The sequence below is a fragment of the Pristis pectinata genome, chromosome 1, assembly GCF_009764475.1.
Source record: "Pristis pectinata isolate sPriPec2 chromosome 1, sPriPec2.1.pri, whole genome shotgun sequence".
In the NCBI taxonomy this organism is placed as follows: domain Eukaryota; kingdom Metazoa; phylum Chordata; class Chondrichthyes; order Rhinopristiformes; family Pristidae; genus Pristis; species Pristis pectinata.
This window is the reverse complement of record NC_067405.1, coordinates 104,563,253-104,587,837: the sequence shown is the minus strand read 5'-3', so window position 1 is coordinate 104,587,837 and position 24,585 is coordinate 104,563,253. Positions and strand designations below refer to the sequence as shown.

At 38.8% G+C, this 24,585-nt stretch overlaps 2 protein-coding genes across 7 annotated transcripts in view; one reads left to right on the top strand and one right to left on the bottom strand.

Moving 5' to 3' along the window:
- Window positions 1-786: 786 nt before the first annotated feature.
- On the bottom strand, window positions 787-13,100 carry ap4s1 (adaptor related protein complex 4 subunit sigma 1). Of its 2 annotated transcripts, none has more exons than XM_052013605.1 (6): window positions 13,058-13,100; window positions 9,190-9,386; window positions 8,274-8,360; window positions 6,898-6,966; window positions 4,821-4,832; window positions 787-3,668 (listed from the first exon to the last, which is right to left on the bottom strand). In XM_052013605.1, the coding sequence occupies exons 2-6, from the start codon at window positions 9,325-9,327 to the stop codon at window positions 3,540-3,542; spliced, it is 435 nt and encodes a 144-aa protein (XP_051869565.1). In that variant the 5' UTR covers window positions 9,328-9,386; window positions 13,058-13,100; the 3' UTR covers window positions 787-3,539. The 2 variants fall into 2 exon arrangements, with proteins under 2 accessions (XP_051869565.1, XP_051869559.1); XM_052013599.1 differs by lacking the exon at window positions 13,058-13,100 and adding an exon at window positions 11,508-11,636.
- LOC127569164 (striatin-3-like) overlaps window positions 12,521-24,585 on the top strand; it is a 139,566-nt gene continuing 127,501 nt past the window's right edge. For all 5 annotated transcript variants that reach the window (XM_052013563.1, XM_052013577.1, XM_052013587.1 and 2 more), the window contains exon 1: window positions 12,521-12,899. In XM_052013563.1, the coding sequence (XP_051869523.1) occupies window positions 12,639-12,899 (261 nt within the window). In that variant the 5' untranslated portion in view covers window positions 12,521-12,638. The remainder of the gene's footprint in view (window positions 12,900-24,585) is intronic.

Below are 24,585 nucleotides of genomic sequence, written 5' to 3'. Positions count from 1 at the left end.
AACAAGCACCAAGACCTTGCTTGGCTGGCGGTGAGAAGGGCCCTCCCAGTCAGATCCTTCCTGCATGGTCGAAACATCAGTCCCAGCGTGTGCTGCCCCTGGGAGGACTGCGCTGGGGATGAGATGGTCGCCCACATCTTTGCAGGCTGTAGGTTTGCAAGGAGGGTGTGGCGAAAGATGCAAGGGTCTTTGTCACGTTTCATGCCCAGCAGCTGTGTAACAGAGGATTCTCTGATCTATGGGCTGTTTCCGGGGACACACACACAGATGGACATCAACTGCTGCTGGAAGGTCATCAACGCGGTGAAAGACACCCTTTGGTCTGCCCGAAACTTGTTGGTCTCCCTGCACTGCAAGATGTCCGTAGGGGAATGCTGCTGACTGGCACATTCCAGGCTGCAGGAGTACGTGCTGAGGGACACACTGAAGCTGGGTGCAGCCACCGCAAGGGCTCAGTGGGGAAGCACTACATTTTAAGGTTCTTCTGCCACAGGAGATGGAGGGGTGGGGCAGGCAAGGAAGTCCCTTAAATATTGTAAATATGGGATTGGGATATCACCCCAGGGAGCCACATGAGTGGCATCGGTGCTGTGCTTTTTTTTATATAAAAAGGTAACACTAATGATTGATCGGTACACGAATGTAAAGGTTTGCACTGTTTTATTGTTGTATATAGTTTTTTTATGATGAATAAAGTTTATTTTGGAATTAACAAAAGTAAACTTTGGGAAGTCAAGCAATTTAATATTCTAGGCAGGCGGGTCTTGAAAAGAATCATCCAGTTTGTCAATCTGGTGTGATACTCCTGTCATCAGAGGCTGATTCTTCACTTTGGAGAGTAATGCCCACACAAAGAGTATGGCCAAAGTTTGATCCCTTCATTTCTTCCAGTTCAAGAAAATCAAGCCTCCCCTTCTGAGAAGAAAATGTGCATTTCAAATCACGTATAATCAGACATGTGACTAGTTCAAGTTTGTGGTTAACAGTTTGCTTCAACTTGACTTCATCCTTTACTGGTCAAGTCAGTATCTGAAACGTCCCCATATGAAATCATTATTAGTCACAAACTACGGCATGGATGAGTTAGCATAAGCTAAATGGTCTTGCTCATCTGTGATCCATTTCCCCTCTGTGATTTTGCAAGATGGATGTTCTACAACTGGTACAATAGTGTCATAGCTTGTAATTTGGAGGTCCTTACTTGATATTTAAACAATCACCTTCCAGTAACATTTTCTATTTCTTCTTCCTGACACAAAGGCAGTAATGCCAGTTCGTGTCTTTCTTCCCACTTAAGGTGAACTCAACTACTTAAGGCCAGTCCAAGAATCAAACCTGCTGCTTTGATTAAAAGACTTGCATTTAACAATATCAGTTTGCACCAAAAGCCTCTAAGCTGATTTATACACTTCTAAATTGCACCATTGTTATGTAGGAAATGAGGCAATGTGCCTGCCTATTTCTGCCACAGACAGCAATGAGATAAAAGGCCAGATAGCATAATTTAGTGATGTTGCTTCAGGGATTTTATTTTCTCTCAAATACTCTAATGGGATCTTTTAATTTTACCTGAGAAGGTAGTTACGGTTAAGTTTAAAGTCTCATCTGAAACACAATACCTACAAATGGTGCAATGTCTTGTGTTACTGCACACAAGCGGAACCCTGAATTTTATTCTTAAGACTCTGCAATGGTATTTCTGACTCAGCCCTGCTACCACTGAGTAAAGATAGATCATGAATATTTTCTAAACAGAAAACTAATGTAGATGCTGAAAATCTGAAAGGACTGAACACAATCAGTTCAAGCAGCATCTGTGAAGATGTCTTAGGACCTTTGGATTTTTTTTTCCTGGACAAATGGATCTGGCTTTTTGGGCACAAAATTTAATTGATACCTGTCATGATGAAATCAAATGTAATCAATTGCTTAAAGACAATAGATTTTTTTCAGTATCCAGTCAAGTCTATTGAGTGAATACCAATCTTCAGCATTTGAATGATTTACTATTCCTCAATCTGAAACTCAATTAAATCGATATAAATATTCTATTCCAGTTTCTGACATACTTCTAATAATGGAAACAATCTAACATATTCCAGGCTGTTCACAATTTTACATTCACTGTAATAAGTAACAGATGTCTTGTTGTAGATAACTGAAGACAACCAAATATTGGTCAAGCAGCTCACACTAAAAGAGTTATGAGATGAAATGCACCAGCTCTTCACAAGTTCAGTGTTTTCGTGCCAAAATAACTCTTTCAACAAACAAAAATTATAATACAATTAATTGAAATGGTATTTGTCCAGGACAAGATAATCTGCTTGGCAGGCACCCAATTTTTCTCCCTAAATATTCATTTCCTTTATCATCTATGGCTCACCACTACCTTCTCAAGAGCAATTAGGCATGGGCAACAAATAGCAACCAAAGCACTGATGCTTGCATCTTATAAATGAATTAGAAGTACTTAAACAATAATACAAAATTAATGCAGCATCTTTTTGACAATCTTTATGTTTAGATAAAAATCCTGCCATATTTTCTAAAGCAAGTTTTCACACAGATCCAAGGAGCATGTTCATTGTGGTAAAAGTTAGAACCTCCATAGCAACCTATTAAGCAGCATTTGGCATGATTTAAAAGAACAATTGGATGGTGCAGTCTTTGGGCAATTTGTGAGATAGAACACCTTGTTGAGTGGTGCCACAACAACAACCTCTTCCTCAACGTCAGCAAAACTAAAGAACCGATCGTTGACTTCAGGAAAGGGAAGGAGGGCGAGCATGCGCCAATCTACAATGGGGGAATCGGCAGTGGAGAGAGTCAGCAGCTTTAAATTCCTGGACATTAGCACATTGGATGACCTGTCCTGGGCTCAGCACATAGATGCAATCATAAGGAAAGCATGCCAGCATCTTTATTTTCTTAGGAGGTTAAGGAGGTCCAGCTTGTCACCAAACACTCCAAAAAGCTTCGACAGATGTACTTTTGAAAATATCCTGACTGGTTGCATTATGCTCTGGTATACCAATTCGAATGCAAAGAAACGTAAGAAGCTGCAGAGAGTAGTGGACTCTGCCCAATACATCACGGGCACATCCCTCCCCACCATTGATAGTATCAATAGGAGGCGCTGCCTCAAGAAGGTGACATCTATCATCAAACATCCCCACCATCCAGGCTATGCCACTTTTCTGCAGCTACCATTGGGCAGGAGGTACAGAAGCCTGAAGTCCCACATCACCAGGTTCAAGAACAGCTACTTCCCTTCAATCATTCGGTTCTTGAACCAACCAGCAAAACCCTAATCACTACAATTTAGTGACGACGTAATCACTTTGCACTAAAATGGACTCTTTTGTGTTCTAATTGTGTTCTTTCTCGTAAAAATTGTGTATAATTTATGTTTTTCTTGTGAATGCTGCTTATACAATGTTATGTGCCTGTGATGCTGCTGCAAGTTTTTCATTGTACCTGTGCATACATGTACTTGTGCATATGACAATAAACTCAACTAAGACCATGATTTTATTTTAACTTTCAGTCATTTTATCAAGTGCAAGAAGTGGAGCAAGAATTCTGCTTTTGTTGGTCTCTGCAATACGACCATTCAAGATCATTTCATCCAAGATGACATGGACTTTATCTAAATTAAACATGATCTGAATAATGCAGATGTTAAAGAGAATGATAACCTAGTTGAGAAAATATCACAGAACACAATTTAATTTCCAAATATAGTATGTTGATGTACATTAGTAACCCATTAACAAAGTATTTTGAGGTGCAGATTGTTTTTGGAATCATACTACTACCGAATAGTTAGATTGAATGGCATTGTAAATATTGAACCCACTTGGGTCACGATACCTGAAAGGACATCTGTCAAGTGCTGACCACAGAAAATAATCTTTGACCATCTAATTTCTTCGATGTGATATCAGATTTTGAAAAAAAACAGGTTCTTGCAGTACTCATGCTACAATAAAGGATAAGAAAAAATTAAATCCTTACATGTTAAAATGGTGAGGAGCATTGGTCATTGACTATTGACTTTCCTTTTCAGAACTGCCCCAATTTAGTGAAGCATTTTGTTGCTGGGATGAAATCATCAGCTGATCAGAAGGAACAACATGCACTCAGACTTTATATGCATTTAGCCTGGGGAGATGTATCCTGTGTATGTTGAATACCCTCATTTTATACAAGGTGAGGAACAGCTGTCAGAATATAAAACCTCTGTGGGGAAAGTGGTCATATTCAGAACTGAGTGCTTGTCTACTGCTCAGATATGTAGTCCTATTACTGCACATCACTACATAGAACACTACAGCACAGTACAGGCCCTTCGGCCCACAATGTTGTGCCGACATTTTATCCTGCTCTAGAATCTATCTAACCCTTCCTTCCCATTCCTCTATCATTCACGTGGCTATCTAAGAGTCTCTTAAATGTCCCTAATGTATCTGCCCCCTAATGTACAGGTGACCTCCACATTACAAGGGGGTTGTATTACTAGAAAACAGTCCGTATTGCAGTTTTACATAATGCGAAGCCACATCACCTGTGCATGTGTCAAGAAGCGAGAGCTGAAAAATAAATTATTTTTTTGCCCCCAGATAAATTCCATGACAGCAAATTTTATTCCATATTTCACAATTTTGGGTAGTGATTTGTGAGTTCTGCAAGAGCAAATTTTCGTAACCCGAACAGCCATAATGCGGGGGTTGCCTGTATTTGCCATGGGTAGCTAAGTGATAAAGCCCTTAACCTGAGAGGAAATCAACTACAATTAACTTATGGCAAAAGGATACATCCAACTCACACTGTAAAAGAAAAAGCAGAAATAGAATTAGAAAAAAACATGGAATTTTCTTCTCTCTCCTTGTATTTCAACAAACCTACTATAATTAGAATGGAAACCCTGAGCTGTGCAGGACCTGCATTATGGAGGAGCTGATTGTACTATTGTCATATCACCAAGATACACGAACTAATTTCATTAAAATTTCAACTCCTTATCAATAGCCACTTCCATTTACAGAGAAATTTTAATGTAGTAGAGCCAAATGCATCATAGACAGGAATACAGGAAGTAGTTCTAGAGCCAAAAAGATCAGAGGGAGCACCAAAAAAAAATACTGGATTTTGAGGCTGTTTTTAAAGGCAGAAGAAAAAGTAGGAGTAGGTTTAAGAAGGGAATTCCAAAAATATAGGACACATGTGATCTGTAGCAATTGGTAAAAATCGAGGAAGTGGCTGCACAAAAAATGAGTTTGGGCTGTGGGGCTTGAAACCAGTATTGAAATAGGATGTGTTGCAAAATAAAGGGGTCAGCTTCTCAGGAAAATGTTCTGTCCAGCTCTGAGATGAGGGGCTAGTTCTTCACCTCGAGGTTGTATACTTTTGGAATCCTCTACCACAGAGAGCTATGGATATTCAAAGGTAAATCCACAGAGTTTTGGACACGAAGGCGATCCTGGGGTAAGGGGAACAGGCAGGCAAGTGGATGAAGTATGGGATCTTATTGAATGGGGGAGAAAGTGCAGGGGTCCCTACCATAGATGGGACAGGAGGTTGCTGACGGGATGTGTTGGTGGGGTGGTGTGCTCCTTCTCATGTTTACCCTGAGCTTCTGTGTGCACCTGACAAATGAACTTGAGGATCATTGTGCCACCTCCCCAATGCACGTTCCCCACTTTGAGCGATGTTTGGCCAGGGATTCCCAGCAGTCAGTGCGGATGTAGTACATTTTCACTGGGGCTTTGAGAACATGGATGAATGTGTTCCTATGTCAGCCTGCTGATCTCTCCTGTGATAGAACTCAGAGAGTCTGTTTTGGAGTCTGGTGTTGGCCATGCGAACAATATGGCCTCCCAACAGCCACCTGAGTGTAATAGGGCCTCAAAGGTAGGGGTCTTGGCCTGGGAGAGGACACTGACGATGTTCTGCTTATCCTGCCAGTGCATTTGGAGGATTTTGTGGAGGCAATGTTGATGGTATCTCCCCAGTAGCTTGAAGTGCCTGCTGTAGGTAGTCCAAATCTACTGCCATAGTTCTGGGTAGGATTTAGCTGTGTATGAGACATTCTATGTGCAGCAAGGCTTTGGACAAGTTGAAGTTCATAAGCATATACATCATCCACTGGTTTTAAAGACTAAAAGGATTTGTAACTATCATATTTTCTTAAACAGAGCTGCCATTGAAGATAATGAAACTTTCTGAGTTGGCAGAAGAACAATTTTTGACTTGAGCATATGCTGGACATGAGCTGAACAGTGCAAATGCCACACTGCTGTGGTAAGCACACAGGATCTTAGGAATGGGTTTTTACCCAAATGGAATGCTAATACCTCGTCTCCTTTCTTTAGGAATACCTATGCATATTGATGTCATGGTGGTGTTTATCTTGAACTAAAAGAGTGAATTTCTTCAAAATATGTGTGTTTAAATTGTACATAAGTAAGGCATAATTGATTATGATGCTACTTCATTTTGATTAGCTTATCCTGACTATAGTGACTGGCACTAATCATTAAGTTTGTCCCTAAAATAACATGAATGCCAATATTTAACAGAATCAAAACAGGTACAAAAATGAAAAAGAGCACTAAGTTAATCTAATTTATCCAGCTGGTATCAGAATCCAACACTAACTGCTCTGTTAATTTTCCCACTAAATGCCTGTTCAATTCCTTCTTAAGATTATTAATATTATTGTTTTTTTTTATGTTATGCACATGACTCATCTATTGCCATGGCCTGATTTGTGTCTCTTCTTATTTCTTTCATGACCTGATGAGTTGTGCTGTTACGTCACCATGGAACAATTTCAACTGTCCAAACAGTACTTTTTCTCCCAGTGATGATTAGTGTTCTTTAATGACTTACCACTCTGCTGAAGTATTTGTCCAAAACTTCGACAAAATTATGTATAAGTTCATACACTGCCAGTTCATTCTGAAAAACAAAAAAAAAGAATAGTTGACTTAATTGTTTTTCAATGTTATTGATAATTTGGGTGGCTGCAGTTCACGTGAGAATGGACTTTGCAAGGTCTGAAGAAAGGGCTTGAGCAGAAGTTCGGATAGAAAGCATAAACTTCTGAATAAAGTAAAAACAAAAAAAAACTGCCATTATTGGAAATATGAAATAAAAACAGAACAATAGCTGGAAATGCTCAGTAGATCAGGTGGCACTTGTGGAGAGAGAAAGAGTTAAATTTTCAGATTGATGACATTTTATTAGAAATTTGAACCATTCTGGTGAAAGGTCCTCAACCTGAAGGTTTTGAACTAAAAGCATTAGCTCTGTTTCTCTCTCCAGAGAGTAGCATCAGCATTTTCTGTTTTTATTCCTGAATAAAGGATTATCAGACAAATAAAAAGCTAAGGATTGAAGTAAATGGATTTTTCTTGCATGGATAAATTGTGATTAATAATTGGAATGGGTTTGTTTTCTGTCGTTTTTAATTTATTCTCAGAAAGTCAATGTTGCTGGTATGACTGCCATTTATCACCATCTAACTGCCCTGTTCGTGGCTCTTCTTCATTGACTCCCGCCATCTGGTAAAGGTCATGCAGAATTCCATTCTAATTTTTCAAATTATTTTCAAATAGAATACTCAATCACATCGGTGTGGTAATGAAGTCAAATAAAAGCCTGATACTGTAAGGATGGTAAATTGTCATTACTTAAGTATATTAGAATTTTTTGAGGTTTTACAGCAGTATGACAACTTGTTGTTATACCAGATTTTCTAAATTCCTTTAGAGATAAATTTAACCCCCCCCAATAGCCAAGCTGGACTTGAATTCTCATTCTCTAAATGAATAAATTCAATATGAGAACAGGGTTATTATAGCAAAATTTACTGATGATAATAACTTAATGAGTGTGGCAAACTTATGGGACATTGCACGAAGTGCATAAGAATGCAGTTCCGAAGACTGAGCAGATCTTCAGTGGTGAAAAGGTAACAATTACACCCTAATACATGAAACTCCGATAGTTTCATTCTGCTGTGTTCAAGTTATTTTATTTTACTCAAGTAGTTCAGGCCTACTGATAAAATAATTAATATCATAAGTGTATGAAATAATGCTGCAATTTTTACTCACTTTTTCTCTAATAACTTTTCTGTTATCCAAGCTTAAATGTAGGGTTATAGAATGAAAAATATGTTGAAGATAGATAAAAACAGAGCACAGTAAAATTACTGAAGTTCAGCACATATTGATTCAATGTGAATGGTAAATGCTGTTTACCTCTGCATCATCAATCCCAATTACAACGAACAGTGCAGCGTACTGACGATAAACCAGTTTAAAATCCTTGTACTCAACGAAGGAACACTGGAGGAAAGACAAAAAGCATCTTCAGAAGTTTCATGGCCTTAATTGGTCACATTGCTCTGTAAATTCAAATAAGTTTTCAAATTTAAAAACATATGTAAGTTATGTTGCTGAAGTACTTTCTTCCCCTCTATAGTTAAATAGAGTCACATATTACATCCTAACCTCAACAGCTGGATGGCAATGTGAAATGCTCTGTCAAAGTGGACTGTCAGGAAGCAACAGGATAATCCAGCCTGATGGAAGCCTCTTCCACTCTTGGGACTCGCCACCAGATGATTCTTATTTTGTTAAAGAAGATTTGACTCTCCTCCTACCCTAAAATTTCCTGCCATCTTTGTCCTTTATAAGGAATGCTCCTCATCTACTTCTATCCTGCAAACCCAAGATGGTACATCTGGCTGTTAAAACTTGCTAAAACAACAAACCCCAATGCAATGCTACCTTACTGTAGCTGAAGGAAATAAGATAAGATCAGATCAGATCTCTATTAGTCACATGTACATCGAAACACACAGTGAAATACATCTTTTGTGCAGTGATTTTGGGGGGCAGCCCGCAAGTGTCGCCACGCTTCTGGCACCAACATAGCATGCCCACAACTTCCTAACCCATATGTTTCCTCCGGAGCACCCGGAGGAAACCCACGCAGACACAGAATGTACAAACTCCTTACAGACAGTGGCTGGATTTGAACCTGGGTCGCTGGCACTGTAAAGCATTGTGCTAACCACTATGCTACCGTGCCATCCCATAAGACATGGCAACTTGGTAAAGACAGAAACAATTATATGGATTCCGTAACTAACCAAAAGTGTTAAACTTTTACCTGGTCCTTTGTGTGTGATAGACATTTTTTAATGACATCAGATTCTAACAATGTCCTTTTCTGGATTTCCACAGGTTCATAATACCGACAGAGTCTTATTTGCCCTTGTTTGTTCATCAAGAGGAAGAACTTAATCATTTTGTAAATCTCTAAAGAAAGACAAAGAGTGCTCCTTTTATGTTTCTTTCATAGTATTTCTGAAAATAAAACAACAAAATATATTAGATCATTAAACTTATCTTTGGAATTCAGAACAATGCTTTGTAAATAAATCAGATTTTCTTTGTGTAGTTAAAACATATATGTTTAAATATATTTACCATAATTTTAAAATTTATTGCTATAACCATGTATTCATTTACAATAACTTTCACACAAGAATTCCTACAGATGTGCACTGTTAAATATGGAAAATTTGATTCATTAACTCAGAGGCCAGAGTAAAACTACACTGTGTGTCTATCAGATGCAAATTGTGTTCTCTGATTTCAGTGGCAGCTCCTCAACAATAAAGATATACTTGATCTTTAATTGCAGTATCTGCTTTTGTGAGGTCAGAAGATAACTCTGCAGAGCCAAAATAAATTATTATTTAACTTAGTGGCGCAGTGAGTGATCAGATCCAGATTCAATTCGACTCTCTTGCACTCTTGCAGCTTTACAGAGCTGGGGTAGGCCACCTAATTTAAAGTGGAAGACGAACTATTCTCATGTGCCTCTTATTACAACACAAAGAGTGATAGGAGTGGCAAGGAAACAGATATGTTTATCTGTTTTCTTGGATACCAGAAATGCAATGGCCATAGGATCTGCAAGGGCAGAAAATGCTACTAAGGGAAAGTGGAAACATGCTCCTGCTGTGTAATGTATCCTTCAAGAAGAGAAATATGACCTAACAACCTTTTAAATTACTGTAACTCTACTGCAGAGCATTCTGATTACTTTGCAAGAACAAAATAATAGAAAATAGCAACTCTCAATACCATTCTTCAGCAATAACAGTGCAGCACTGTGAAATGAGTTAGCTGTAGACAGGTAGTCTGTTGTTTAGGTATCACAAAAAATTTTAATAACCACATTTCAACAATCAAAATGTTTAAAATAACATTTTTAAGTAAGTATTTGTATTCAGTACCCTTAGGAGGGGGTGCTTCATGGAAGGCCTGGTTGCAGCCAAAGATTGGGGTTGTACGGTTGGCCAGAGACTATCACCTTGTGTGCTGGTGGTGGTAGGGGAGCAGGGGTGTTGATGGTTGGGGTGGTGAGTGGGGATTAAGGGGAGTGAGTGACCTGGAGTTTGGAGGATCAAGGAGTTTGGGAAATCAGCAAATGAGAATTCATAGCCGGGAATAATCTTTGCAGAAGTCGGGGCCCAGCTGAGGTCAGTGGGTGGTTTGGCACCATGGGGGGAGGGGAAGACCTAAAATAATAGGATGTATCTTAGTCTGATCCAACACAGGGCAACGGAAGATATGACCACTCTTGGAACAACATAATTTGGTGAGTGTCTAACATGAAATGCGTAGAGGATACCCAAGCATAATTCATGCTGGGAAATGCCCAGTTGAACTTCTGGAATAAAATGGAAATGGTCATCATTACAATTCACTCTGGGAATGTTACAGTGCTGAAATAAGCAGAGCAACACAATCGAAATTCCACGCCAATATGTCCAAAGGAAATTAAGAAAGAAAATACTTGTTATTCATAAAATAAGATGTGTGCTCAGGGTAGTTCTGAGTGGTTACAATACAGAACCATATTCATACTTAACTATCTTCTGGCTAATTGGATACTACCCTAGCAACTGAAAGTGTAACCCATAAAGACGTAAACAGCTGCGTCAGTGGCTTCTGGTTACGGTGACTCCCACACTAGTAGTTCCACAGCTGCATTCCAGCCTAATTCTGCAGATTCTATAAATATCTTGTTATCACTCGTTCACATGACAGGAAACCCCATTCACAATTCAAAGCAAAAATAAATCTCCCTCAAACAAAACTGAAAGAAATTTAACGTGAATTGTAACTGAAAATTTTAAACTAGAACCTGCTGATGTAATCATTTATAATAGATAAGCACTGCTCCCCACCACTTCACCCCTTCCCCATTACTTAACTGGTTGCTGAACTGAATTCTGTTGAGCCACACTCAGCAGCAGTGCAAGGTTTTTCAGTCACAGCGGCTCTGGAAGTCTGTAGCTAGTCTTGGCATCATTGAATTAGAGATAACGGCTATCTCCTAATCATTATTTACTGACTACTAGAGTTTACATTATCCTAATGATTGGCAAGGTCCAAAAAATTTCTTCCACTTACATTGCAACGCTCACAAACAGACCTACACGCAAAAAAAAACCTGAACCAAGACCCACAAATAAAGAGATAAAAGATCAGTTAATTTATTTTTGATGCTGTTGATGGAAGATCGGCACATCTCTATGTTCTATCATCCATTCACTCTTCCCTCATCCCCATCTAGACAAATCTTCCAACTGGTCTCCCTTCTGTCATGGCTCTGAACTCCTTTTGGTAGCTTCTCCCCTTTACTCTCTGCAAACTCACTTTGCCTATGAAACCTACCAACTATTGTCAAAAACACCCTCTCTACAGTTTCTGTATTCTTGCTTTCAAACCCACTATCATGGTCCTTCCTCAAAATAGCAATGATCACTGGAAAGTGATAAAAATTACTTCCTGTCCTCTCTCCCGTGCAGTCACATTTTGATTACATTCTCGCAAACGGCCCACTTACACAGACCCCACAAACAAACTTGGCTTCTGATGATCCAAATACTACAGGGGATGATACTTTTAGCCGCTTGGAATACTTGGAATATTTAAAGGCTAAATATTATTATTAATCTCTGAATCCCTTTCTATTTCATTGGTAGCCCCCTTAAATAAAATATCATAAAATCCAAACAAAAAAATGTCATGTGCAAAACAGGGATGGAAAAACTTAATTTTCAGAATTTAAAACATTGGTATAAGAACTGAAGCCGATGCCCACTTTAAGTTACCGTGGTTGCATTTTAGCCCAAAGGGAAGGGAGCGGGTGTCAGGTCTCCGGTGGGAGGGGTGCACCGTGCACTGCAGCCTGCCCTTCCCCGCTGTTGGGAATTCCCGGTCGGGAACGTGGGAGGCGCGCGCCCGGAACGATGAGCGAGGGAGGTGCGCGCGCCCACGCGCACCGGCGCCCCCGCGGGAGCGGCGGCGCGCGCGCACTCGTGCCCTCCCCCCCCCCCCCCCCCTCGCGCGCGCCCCCCCCCCCGCGCGCCCGGCGAGAGCGGCCCGAGGCCGCCCCCCTCGCCCACAATGCAGCGCGCCGCCATATTCTGCAGAAAGAATGTCCATGGCGGCTCGCTGGCGGCGCTGAGGCTCGTCGGGCTCTTCTCCTCCCACTGAATGTAACAGAAATAACAATAATCTTATTAATTAATAATAAACATGGATGAACACCCCGTAGGAATGTCCTCGCATGCTAATCCCAGCGGCCCTTTGCTGGGCCCGGGGAACAACGGCAACGGCGTTAACAACAACGGCGGTGTTGGCGGCGGGGTCCGGCAGCCGCCGCAGCCGCCGGGTCAGCAGGAGGAGCTGCAGCGGCCCCAGTACACCATCCCCGGGATCCTACACTACATCCAGCACGAGTGGGCCCGCTTCGAGATGGAGCGGGCGCACTGGGAGGTGGAGAGAGCGGAGCTACAGGTAAGAGTGACAGGGCGGCGCGCACGCCGGGGAAGGAGAGGGTGGGAGGAGGGCAGGGGCAGAGGGGGCGGCCACTCGGGCTTTCAGTGAGCCCATGGCTCTGCGCTGACTGCCCGGCGGCGGCGGGGGAAGGGGTCGGAGCGGCGGCTGGTATTTACCCAAATGTGGAAGCCTCCTCGCCGCCGCCATTTTGGTTTCCAATATGGCGTCAGCCTGCTGACTGTAAATAGCTGGGAACATATTGTTGTGTACGCGCCCCAGGTCCACTCATGTCCCCCATCCATCAACTTCACTCACCCCATTCTCGTCCGCCAAACATCTATGCCGCTATATGGAATTGTACCTATCTTGTTTTTTTCTCTCTCTGCCATCAGATCGCAAGGGCTTCTGAGCAGGGTATCTGACATTGTACAATGTGGGTTGTTTGGTCGTTGCTTGGGCAGCATTGCAGAAACACTTCATGTTGGGCATGACTCACATTTTGTCATTTGCCCAAAGCTATCAGCCTAGACAAAAATGTTTTCCTTAAAGCGCTTCAGTCGTGATCCGGCAAGTTGGGGCGGACTACATCATTAGACGTGAAATAACGTTATTGTGTAGTGTCGTCTTGATAACAGCCTATTTTGTTTTATTGATCTGTTACTTGACTTTCAGCCTGCATTTGTTCTGAATGATAAGTAACAGCAAAGTATATATAAAAGTAATAGTGAAAGACCTGAGATAAATAAAGTTTCATTTCACCGTTCAGCAACTTACTGCCTTTATTCTGTGCTACTTCTGTTTAATTACAGCATCACCCTTACTTTGTGATTCAGACGTGAACAAATACTGTCTTAAAATCTTACCGCTAGATATACCACGTATTGTACGGCAAAGTAAACATTGAGAAGACGTTCTCTTCAAATTTTAATCACGTATTGGATGTGATTGGTTTGTAATTTCTTACACTCATCACATTTTAATCCAGTACTTTATACATCTAACATACACTGTGTATAATGTGACTCAGCATAAATACAAATCCCATTATGCCCAGAAAAGAACAAACCAAATCTGTAAGGATGGACAGAAAACTTGATGAAGCGTGGATTAATTTCATGAACAGGAAAAATTCTATAATTGCTCAATTAATTAAAATTGAGTTCATTGGAGCCAATTTTATTGTGATTTACATTTAAGACTCCCATTGAAGTCCCATTGATTTGCTATCACTGCTTTGTTAAAGGAAATGTATTTCTAACCTGTGTACATACACACCAAATATTTTGTATTGCATTATTACATTCTACTTTGTGGAAATGAAAAATGGAATGGTGTTAGTATTGAATTATTGTTTCCCTACATATTCCCATAAATATAGTTTTCAATTTCCTTTAAAATGTTTACATGTGTTATCTTGGCTGAGTGGCAACATTTGCCTTTATGTCAGAAAGATGCGGAATCCATTCGAACTCCAGAGTTTGGTAATCTATGCTGACTCTTCATTTCAGTGCTCAGTAATTGTATTGTTGGAAGTCTCATTTTTTTGGATGAAATATTAAATATCTGTTCCATCTCAGATCTGTAAATAATGCCTAATGAGAAATTAAGACAAGATTCCTGAAAACCCAGTCAAAGAGAGAAGTTTTCAGAGGTGTTATGAATGGAGGAAAAGAGAGGAAGAGACACTGAGTGGTTTAACGAATTTAAAAGCTATGGGCTTTGGTAGTGGGGTCTTGGCTTCCATAATGAAATAACTAAATTCATGGGAGAACAAGCCAGAATTGAGCAGTGCAGGTATTTAGCAGGAGTATAGGTCTGTGGGAACCATCAGAAACTGGGCTGTTTGGGGAGATGGGGGAGGGAAAGAGTGAGATTGTGGAAGTATTTGAAAACAAGGATATGATTGAGGTGTAACTGGCTACCAAATAAGTTAAGGTGTAATGTTCAGAATTTGGCACAGCAGACTCCTAGATGACCTCCTTTATGGAAGTAAACAGAGCTTGGTGGAATACTCAATTTTAGAGATGATAAATGTAAACCAAGATATAAAATCAATCTAAATGAATGTTTCAGCAATAGCCAAACTTGGGCAGGATGTATTTTGGACACTTTTATATTTGTGGAAATGGACAGATTCAGTGATGCTCAACTTGTAATTAAATATGACACAAAGTTTGTGAACACACTCGGTTGAATTTCAGGTATTTGCTGGGGAGAGGGATAGAGTTAATGACTTGGATACAAACTTTCTAAAGGGGACCAAAAACAATGGTTTGGTCTTCTCAGTGTTCCGTTGGAGGAAAGTTTGGTTCATCCAGTACTGGAATTCACATAAGCAATGTAGAGACAATGGAGGTTGGTGGAGTAAATCTGGGTGTTAGCCACATGCAGAAATTGATGATGTCTTCAGTGTTAATACTTTAAAAAATTTCCATAAAAAATAAAGTATTTTGTCATTTTGGACTTTAGGTACATATTTCCTATGTTGCCTTAGTTGAGTGTTTATGTAATTGCATTAAAGAGATGTGTGTCTGTGTTATTTCATTTCCAGTTTAACGCAATATCAATTTTGAAATTACTTATAACTTACCTGGTAGCCAGATAGGACGAGGATGTTCAGGATTTGGTATGGTGGACTTTAGGTTACCTCATTTTTCGGGTGTAGAACAGAAAGTATGAGAATGAGCTCTGACAAAAGGTCTTCAACTTGAATCATTAGCTCTCTTTCCCTTTCCCCAGATGCTACCTGACCTACTGAGTATTCCAGCATTTTCCATTTTCTTTGAGTTCTGGCATCAGTTTTGCTTTTCATTGAGGCAAAATCTGATTAAGGACAAGCTGTGGAAATGACGCACATTTTGCCTGCATGTTCATTCTTTTCAGCAACTTCATTATGCTTTTTCATCAATTACTTAGAAAAGACAATGAGTACCTTTTAAAATCCACATTTAATCTGGATGTGTACAGTTGATTTGTCTGACTGAGCTATTTTATATTATGAATATTATAATATATGAAGTTGATCCAACAAAGTTATTTGGCTTTTCTAGATCTAAGCCACTAATTACGCAATGTCGATTGCTAGATTTGCTTCCATGACTTTGTGAGATGTTTTCATATTTAGTTTTAGCTTAGAAATATTTATTCCTCTTTATTTGAACCATTGACTACTTCTAGAATTTGATCCTTTTTATGGGTGGGGACAATTATTTAATGGGTCAGAATGTCCATCACTCTGTTTGAACATTGAACAAGAGGAGACCTTTCAGTGTCACAAGCCTGTTCTTCTGCTCAGTGAGATCATGCCTTATCTATATATTAATTCCATCCACTTATCTCAGCGTCAATACTTCCATTTAGCAAAATTCCATCGGCCTCAGATTTAAAGTTATTAATTGACTTTGCTGCTTTTTATGAGAGTGTGGTTTGAATAGAGGGTGTGATTCTGCCCTCGACTAATTTTCCTGTGCACTCTTAGCAGGAGTTGCTGCAGAGCAGCCAGGAGTTACTGACTTGTCTTTTTTCTTTGATTCTAATTTAACAGCCTCTCCTTGATAATAGCTACCCTTGTTAAGGCTGGGCCAAAGAATTGTGCTGTTAACCATAAGATGTTCCTCATCTGTATGATTCAGAAATATTGATTTGAAATTTGAACAATAGTGACCAGTATATATCGGGAAGTTTAATTTCCCTCTGAAATCCTCTGATTTTTATTGGTGTTTTGTTTTGGTGTTATGTTATCAGTGTAGCAGTAGACATGGAGGGTGCATATTCTTGTGTCTGCAAATCCTATGTTTGCTGCAGTGTTGCCAAACTGAGAAAAGTACTTTGTAAAAAAAAGTGTAGTTACACTTTCAAGAATGGTATTTACTTGTGACCCATTGATTTAAGGATGCCAATTGAAATATGAGGACCATCATTAATACTGTGCATCTTTCTAGCAAACAATCTTTTGTCCATATTGAAAGCTGTGCTGTAACCCATAAAGAAAAAAAAAATTATTTCGGTCCTATATCCTATATGCAGTATTGGTCTGTTGTAATTACAACAAAAGTTTTGTTGCAGATAATTTGTTTTTTATATTGTCAAATCAATTTCAATTGTTACCTTTTTTTGCCTGACTTTTAAATAAGCTGAAGTTTTGACCAATTTTTGACAGGGAGGGTAAATTTCTTAGTTTTCAGAATTGTACCAAATTGAATAATGTTGGTAACCTCAGACACAGCTACTTCTGAATCACACATTCTTTTGGTAATTCTTTTGGTATTAAATTTCATTTGAGATGAATTGGACAATTTGATACAAATAATCAGGTTTTAACCACTCCTTTTAGTCAAAAAGAAAAAAAAAAGCATGTGTAAGGTTTAGGAAGCTGAAATTGGACAAGACCTTTGCGGAATATAAAGGAAGCAGGAAAGAATGTAAACAAGGGACCGGGAGGGCTGAAGGGGGCCATGAAATGTCCTTGGCAAGTAGGATTAAGAAAATCTCAAGGCATTTTATACATATATTAAAAACAAGCTGGTAGCTAGGGAAAGGGTAGGTCCAGTCAAGGACAGAGGAGGAAATTTATGCCTGGAACCAGAGGAAGCGGGCGAGTACTAAGTAAGTAATTTGCATCGGTGGCCACCAAGAAGGGATGGATTATAGCGAGATCAGAAAGGGTATGTTGATATCAAAAATGAGGAGGTGTTGGATCTTTGAAGAACATTAAGGTGGTTAAGTCTCCACGGCCTGATGGGATCTATCCCAGGATACTAAGGGAGGAGATAGCTGGGGCGTTGACAGATCTTTGTATCTGCTTTAGCCACTAGTGAGCTCCCAGAAAGCTGGAGAATAGCCAACATTGTTTCTTTGTTTTTGAAGGGCAATTGGGATAATCCAGGAAATTATAAGGCAGAGAGTCTTGCATCGTGGTAGGGAAATTGTTGGAGAAGATTCATATAGAGAGGATTTACTCACACTTGGTAAGGTATGGGGCTTATTAGGGACAGTCAGCATAGCTTTGTGTGGGGGAGATCAAGTCTCACAAAATTGATTTGAGTTTTCTGAGGGGGTAACAATCAACCATCGTGGATAAGGGTAGTGCAGTGGATGTCATCGATATGGACTTCAGTAAAGTATTTGACAAATTTCCTCATGGAAGATCAAGTCACATGGGATCCATGGTAAATTGGATACAAAATTGGCCTTAGTCATAGAAGACAGAGGGTCAAAGTTGCAGGCTGCTATTCTTACTGGAGGCCTGTGACCAGTCGTGTTCCTTAAGGGTGCTGATATCTCTGTTGTTTGTAATATATATAAATATTTTGGACAAACATTAGGTGGTCTGATTAGCAAGTTTGCAGACAACAGAAAAATTGGTGGCGTGGTGGATAGTGAAGAAGGTTGTCAAAGGATACAGCATGATATAGATCAGTTGGAAATTTGGGTGGAGAAATGGTAGATGGAGTTTAATCCAGACAAGTCGAGGTGGTGCATTTTGGGAGGCCAAATGCAAGAGGAAAGTTTACAGGAAATGGCAGGACCCTTGGGAACATTGATGTACAGATGTACAAGTCCAAAGCTTCCTGAAAGTGGTAACATAAGTGGAAAGGGTGGTTGGTGAAGATGGTGTTACGACACCAAGATAGGTGGAGGAGTAGGACGACACTAAGATAGGTGGAGGAGTAGGGAGTATTGAAGAAACAGGAAGGTTGCAGAGAGCCTTAGATAGTTTAGGAGTATGGGCAAAGAAATGGCAGATGAGATTCAATGTTGAGAAATGTGCCATTGTACACTTTGGAAGAAGAAATAAATGGGCAGATTATTATCTAGATGGGGAGAAGATTCAAAGTACAGAATTGCAAAGGGACTTGGGGGTCCTTGTACAGGATACCCTAAAGGTTAACCACCAGGTCAGATTGGCGGTAAAAGAAAGTGAATGCTATGTTGGCATTCATTTCGAGAGGTATAATGTATAAAAGTAAGGAAGTGTTGATGAGGCTCTATGGGGCACTGGTGAGGCCTCATTTGGAATACTGTTTGCAGTTTTGGGCCCCTTACCTTAGGAAGGATGTACTGATGTTGGAGAGGGTTCAGAAAAGATTTACGAGGATGATTCCCGGAATGAAAGGGCTTACATACTATGAGCGTTTGTTGGCTCTTGGACTGTACTCACTCGAGTACAGAAGACTAAGAGGGGACCTCATAGAAACATTTAGAATGTTGAAAGGACTGGACAGTGTAGATGTGGCTAAGCTGTTTCCCTTGGTGGGTGAGTCCGGGACTAGAGGGCACAGTCTTAGAATTAGAGGGTACCGGTTTAAAACAGAAATGAGGAGAAATCTCTTTAGCCAGAGGGTAGTAAATTTAGGGAATTCTTTGCCACATACAGCTGTGGAGGCCCGATCATTGGGAGCATTTGAGGAGATTGATAGGTATCTAATTAGTCAAGGTATCAATGGATATAGGGATAAAGCCAGAAATTGGGGGCTAGATAGGAATAGTTCTAGTTTAGCTCATGGAGCAGACTCAATGGGCCGAATGGCCTACTTCTGCTCCTTTGTCTTGTGATCTTGTGACTTGTTTGCCTTCATCGTCAGGGTATTGAGTATAAAAGTTGGCAAGTCATATTGGAGCTGTGTAAAAACTTTGGTTAGGCCACATTTTGATTACTTTGTCCAGTTCTGGTCACCACATTACAGGAAGGATATGGAGGCTTTGGAGAGGGTGCAGAAGAGATTCACTAGGATGTTGCCTGGATTGGGCCAACAGGCCTGTTCCTGTGCTGTTCTGTTCTATTTTCTACATTCATTTATGGAATTCCTGATCAGAAGAACATTTTTGGTTTATTTCTGTTGAAAGTTGAGATGAAGGGAAAGTGTGATTTTAAAATTGCAGTTTCCTACCTGCTTATTACTGTCATGAGTAAACCAGTTATTTTAATTTGTTTGAAGTATGAGAACTGTCTGTGCACCTGTATCCACTGCCAGTTGATGAGTAGTTAGCAGGTGACAGACGTAAAAACATTGTTGAAAATAAGGAGTATGACTTTGAGTTGAGTAACTTCAGAGAGGAATAGTGATACTGAACTAATCATCGCTGGTACTTGTTTGAAGTATGATTTTGAAGTGTTGAGGATGAGGGCTGTTGTGGTATTGATTGTGTTTCATTTTAAAAATATTAAGGCAAAAGTTATTTCAACATATTCAAATTAACATTTGTCTGTGGAAAATATTGCAAGTCTGCTATTTTTTTCTTAAAAGCTATTTTTAATTAACTTTTTTTTCTCCTTTGGCTCTCCCTTTGTTTCTCTGCTAGTGGAGGTGCTGCTTCACAAAGCCATTCTTGATCTTGGGTGCTGTGTGGAGTTTGCATATTATCCCTGTGATGATGTCAATTAATGTAGGATTAATTATGCAATTAATGTAATTGGGCCCAGATTCTGTGAGTTGAAGGACCAGTTTCTGTGCTCTATCTTTCTGACTGTATGGCTCTTAAGTTCTATGGTTCTTCAAGATACCGAGTTAGCAAGCTATTATTACTGCCTAGATTTCAGTCCAGTTGATCCTTAGTCACAAGTGGTTGTAGATATGTGTATTTAAATGATGTAACTCAATTGTTTACTATAATTGAGATGGTAAGTCATACATTTGACTGATCTTTTAAATAGCTACTCTAGTTGAGATCTGACCAAAGTCTCAACCAACAGTGGTTACTAATTTTGAATAAGAGACATTGGACTCCTATTGGGTGCTATCTGGTTACTGATGACTGCCTTGCTTGTACTTGAAAGCTGAACTTTCAGTTTTCTTTAAACATGAGAATTGACCATTCAAAATGAGAAATAATTCACATTAACGTGCTTTTCAATTATGAATTTTTCAGCATTTCATATAGTCTACTCATAATTCAAATCTTGATTCATTGTTTTCACTGATTTCCCATTTTGATATCTTGTTTAATTTAAAGTGGTGGATTCAGTTGCTTGGTGGTAGTCTTAGGTATGGTATGTTGGCATGGATGCTACATGGTTGATTTCTATTTGATGTTTAATATTTTCAGATAGAATATTAATATTTAAATTAAGCCTTGTTGTTTGTGTCCACCCCTGAGTCATGATGATGGTTTCAATGGAGTGGGCAGGCCATCCCTGATGTGAGGATTTTGTTTTGGTTTGAACATAATCTGCTTGTCATTAGCCATGAATTTTAAAGAGTTGTATGGCAAGGCTTAATAATTTAGGAAAGAAACATATAATGTTGGACATAATTGTATAAGTTAAGATCTAAAATCTGACAGTGCAGGAACAATTTTTCCCACTAAGTTGTTAAAAATGAAAATATTTAATTTTACACAATTATTGGTCATGAAGGATCAATTTAATGATTTACTCTGACTGGCCATGGCCACAATTTGCTGTCAGCTGTACAGTATTAAGTATTGAAAGACAGTAGATTTCAAGTGAGTATTAGTATAAACATTTAAAAGATTGTTGTTTGGGCATGAGAGGTGTTGTTGATATTGGGAGCTGAAACTACTGGTTTTATAAATTTACAACGAACAAGCCATTGTTGTGCAGTCTGTATGTTATTGTGGCTAACTATTATGCTCTTTTTATTGAAAAAGAGAATGCTAGCTGGCAGAAGTTACTTATTCTGACAGTAATGGAGTTATCAGCAATAGTGAAATTTTAACTGATACCAAATATTGGTTTAAGAAACAGTGAGGTAATGGCACAGACCGTTATTTATACAGCTTTAGGCAGGGACAGTGGAGAGATTAGATGTAAAAAAACAAAAGTTGTTATCTGAAATGATTTCTCAACAGAGATTTTGATCATTGCCTCATTAGTAATATGCTTTGTTATGAATTATTGTACTCTGGCAGTAGATACAGACCAAACACACAGCAGAAAATGAGAGTAACCACTCTTTAAATAACTTGACAATTGCCAATTTATTTGCCAAAATTCTTGGAGCCAAAGTATGCAAGGACAAGTAAATGTCCAGTTTTGCTTGGGCAATAGCATAGAATTGCTCATTAGTGAGCTTGGGCAAAATCAAGTGCTATAAAAGCATCAGAATCATAACTGGCAAAGTTTTTTGGAGTGGACAAACAAACCAGTGAAATGGATTGGGTGCAACTTCTGAACAAAACATATTCTTTCACTTTATATTATTTTACTTTCACTGAAATATATTTCTTTGCTATTCTAATCAAGTGGCTGGTTGTGTGGTAAGCTGTGGTTTAGCAGGTATTGTGTACAATTACAGCATAAAATATTAATGAGGTTATGCCTCCTGTTTTATTGATTTACGTGTTCTTGAGTGTTTTTAGTTTTTGCTTTTTAATATTTTCAATGATTTTAACTTTTGTTTTTTGAATGTTCCTGAATATCAGCAAAATTTACAAGCAATCAGATTTGTGAAAGTTTTTTGTAGGCTTTTTTTGTGAGTGGGTTTCATCTGTTCCATGGCAAGTTTTAAGTCATACACAGGCTCAACATTGAGGATTGGGTTGACGAGAGTAAATAAATTGACTTCAGCAGATCCTGCAAATGTTAATAAGCCCTACTGCCTGGGTCAATGATGTGGCCTGGCTCTCTGCTGACTGTAATTTCGTGATGTATACAAAGGCAGTGAATTAAGGGTCATATTTCTGTGACTTCTCAAGGAAGTAATACTCCATGAATAACATTGCATATCAAGAAAAATATTCCATTATCACAAATGAAGTTTGTTTGAAATGTGGTTCCTGTTGTAATGTAGCGATAACTATGATATAATGTACTCTGATTAAATTTGATGACTCAGTTGTATATATTTAGAAAAGGTGGGAGGGGGATAACTAGTATGGATTTTGAGCCACTATTGGAAAATTGTGCGTTTCCAACTCCTGTTACAAAATAAACTTGGTATCTTTTTTGAGGGATACAAAATAAACTATATTTTACGATATGTAATTTCTCCAGTTTTAGAGCTACAGCATAAGTAGACATCACAAATATAGTAGAACTTGGAATAGGATCATTGCAAGTGAGTAACAAACTTGAAAAGAGACTTAGTGTAAATATCGTTGGTTAAATGGGTACAATAGCTGGGGGACCAAGGGTTTGGTCTCTAGTTTCGGATTAGTATTTGGATCTTGTGTTTGGTTTGAATATTGGAATCTGGGATCATTTGAGGGTTTCAAAGCTTTATACCTGGAATGATAGCTGTAAGTCAAATTTTTCTTTGTCCTTTTTTGCTTGTAAAATATTTTTAGTTTGTTTGTGAAGGTCTGACTTTCCAGTTCTTTTTGTCGGGTGTATTTCTGTTTTGGAGGCTACTTTTAAATTTATTTCGCATTGCAAGTTAGCTGTAGTATTTGATCAGAGAGTACAGATTAGTGAATGTGTGAAGCAACATTCTTGGAAGTTATTTTTACTTATTGATTAACAGCCAGCAAAGGTTCTCAATAAATCATTATGAATGGGGTTGAGGGTTAGACGCACATGTAGAAAAGTGGGATAATTCAGATCTGTGGAAAAATAGGGAGGTCTTGAAGGGTGAATTCTGAAATATTGCACTGATGAAATAAGATTGAACATTTATTTGTGTTTCTCTTGGTAGGAAAGATTGTTTTACTTTTGGTGCGAAATGGCTTTCTTTTTATTAATCTTCTCATTAACTATAGGTCAAAATTATATTAGCCATGAATAGAACTGGATGCTACATTACTTTGCAAAGTTGCTTTTATTATTATATAAACATAGTTACATAATTAGATTAAATAAGAAGCAAAATCCTGGAAGTACTTAGCAGGTCATGCAACATCTATGGGAAGAGAAACAGTTTGATGAAACTTTTAACACTTTTTTCTGTCTATAGATGCTGCCTGATCGGCAGAGCATTTCCAGCATTTTGTGTTTTTATTTCAGATTTCCAGCCTCTGCAGTTTTTAGCTTTTCTTAGATTGTTGGGTTCCCTATTCATAGGTCACTGGTACAAGACCCTTTTTTCAAAGTTGAGATGTCTTCATCTTTCTTGATGCCTGCTGTGATTTTATCTTAGTAGTATTATATGACTATCATTGTTTTTCAGATAACTTATGATGTGTTTTGCTTAAGAGTTATTCAGGGCTGGAGCTAGATCTAATGTACTTGAATTTATTATTTGTCAAGGCCCCAGAGAATATCAATTTTTGCATACTTGATGTCACATATTTACATTAGTATTCCTGTCCAGTACTATAATGGGAAAGTTTGTAAATGTAGATTTGTCATGCATGGTATGCTTCCATAGCATTTTAATTTTTGTTTTGGTCTATTGAACAACTTGTTCAAATTGTCAAAGTGAAGGGTAAAGTCAATTAAGTATAAAAATCTGAACTTTTTTTAGATTCATCCATGTTTGCGTTTAATTACATAATTTTTAGATTAGGAGAGCTTATTGGGAAGTTGGGGTGAATTTGTTGAAATAATTATATAGCTGAAACTTGTTTTATTAAGTGGGTATCAAGGGATACAATGAGTATATTTTAAGAACAAATTTATTAAAATGATGTCATGTGCCCTGATTGAAATTTGACCTGTGAGCTAGGTTCCTGAGAGCTGTGTAAGGAAGAGAAACATGGCATTTTTCGACAGCACGTTACTTTGAAATAGAGAGTACTGTGTGATATAAGAATGCATCTTAAAAGTTAACACAAGTTTATAATATTAAAAGGGAAAAAAATTAAA

Bases quoted from the DNA above. Each gene is read 5' to 3' on its own strand.
- ap4s1 (XM_052013605.1), bottom strand. From the start codon at position 9,327: ATGATTAAGTTCTTCCTCTTGATGAACAAACAAGGGCAAATAAGACTC. The intron at 8,361-9,189 runs GTAAAAGTTTAA...TCTTTCCTCCAG, and splicing joins TATCACACACAAAGGACCAG to TGTTCCTTCGTTGAGTACAA. The intron at 6,967-8,273 runs GTAAACAGCATT...TTTGTTTTTCAG, and splicing joins TTGGGATTGATGATGCAGAG to AATGAACTGGCAGTGTATGA.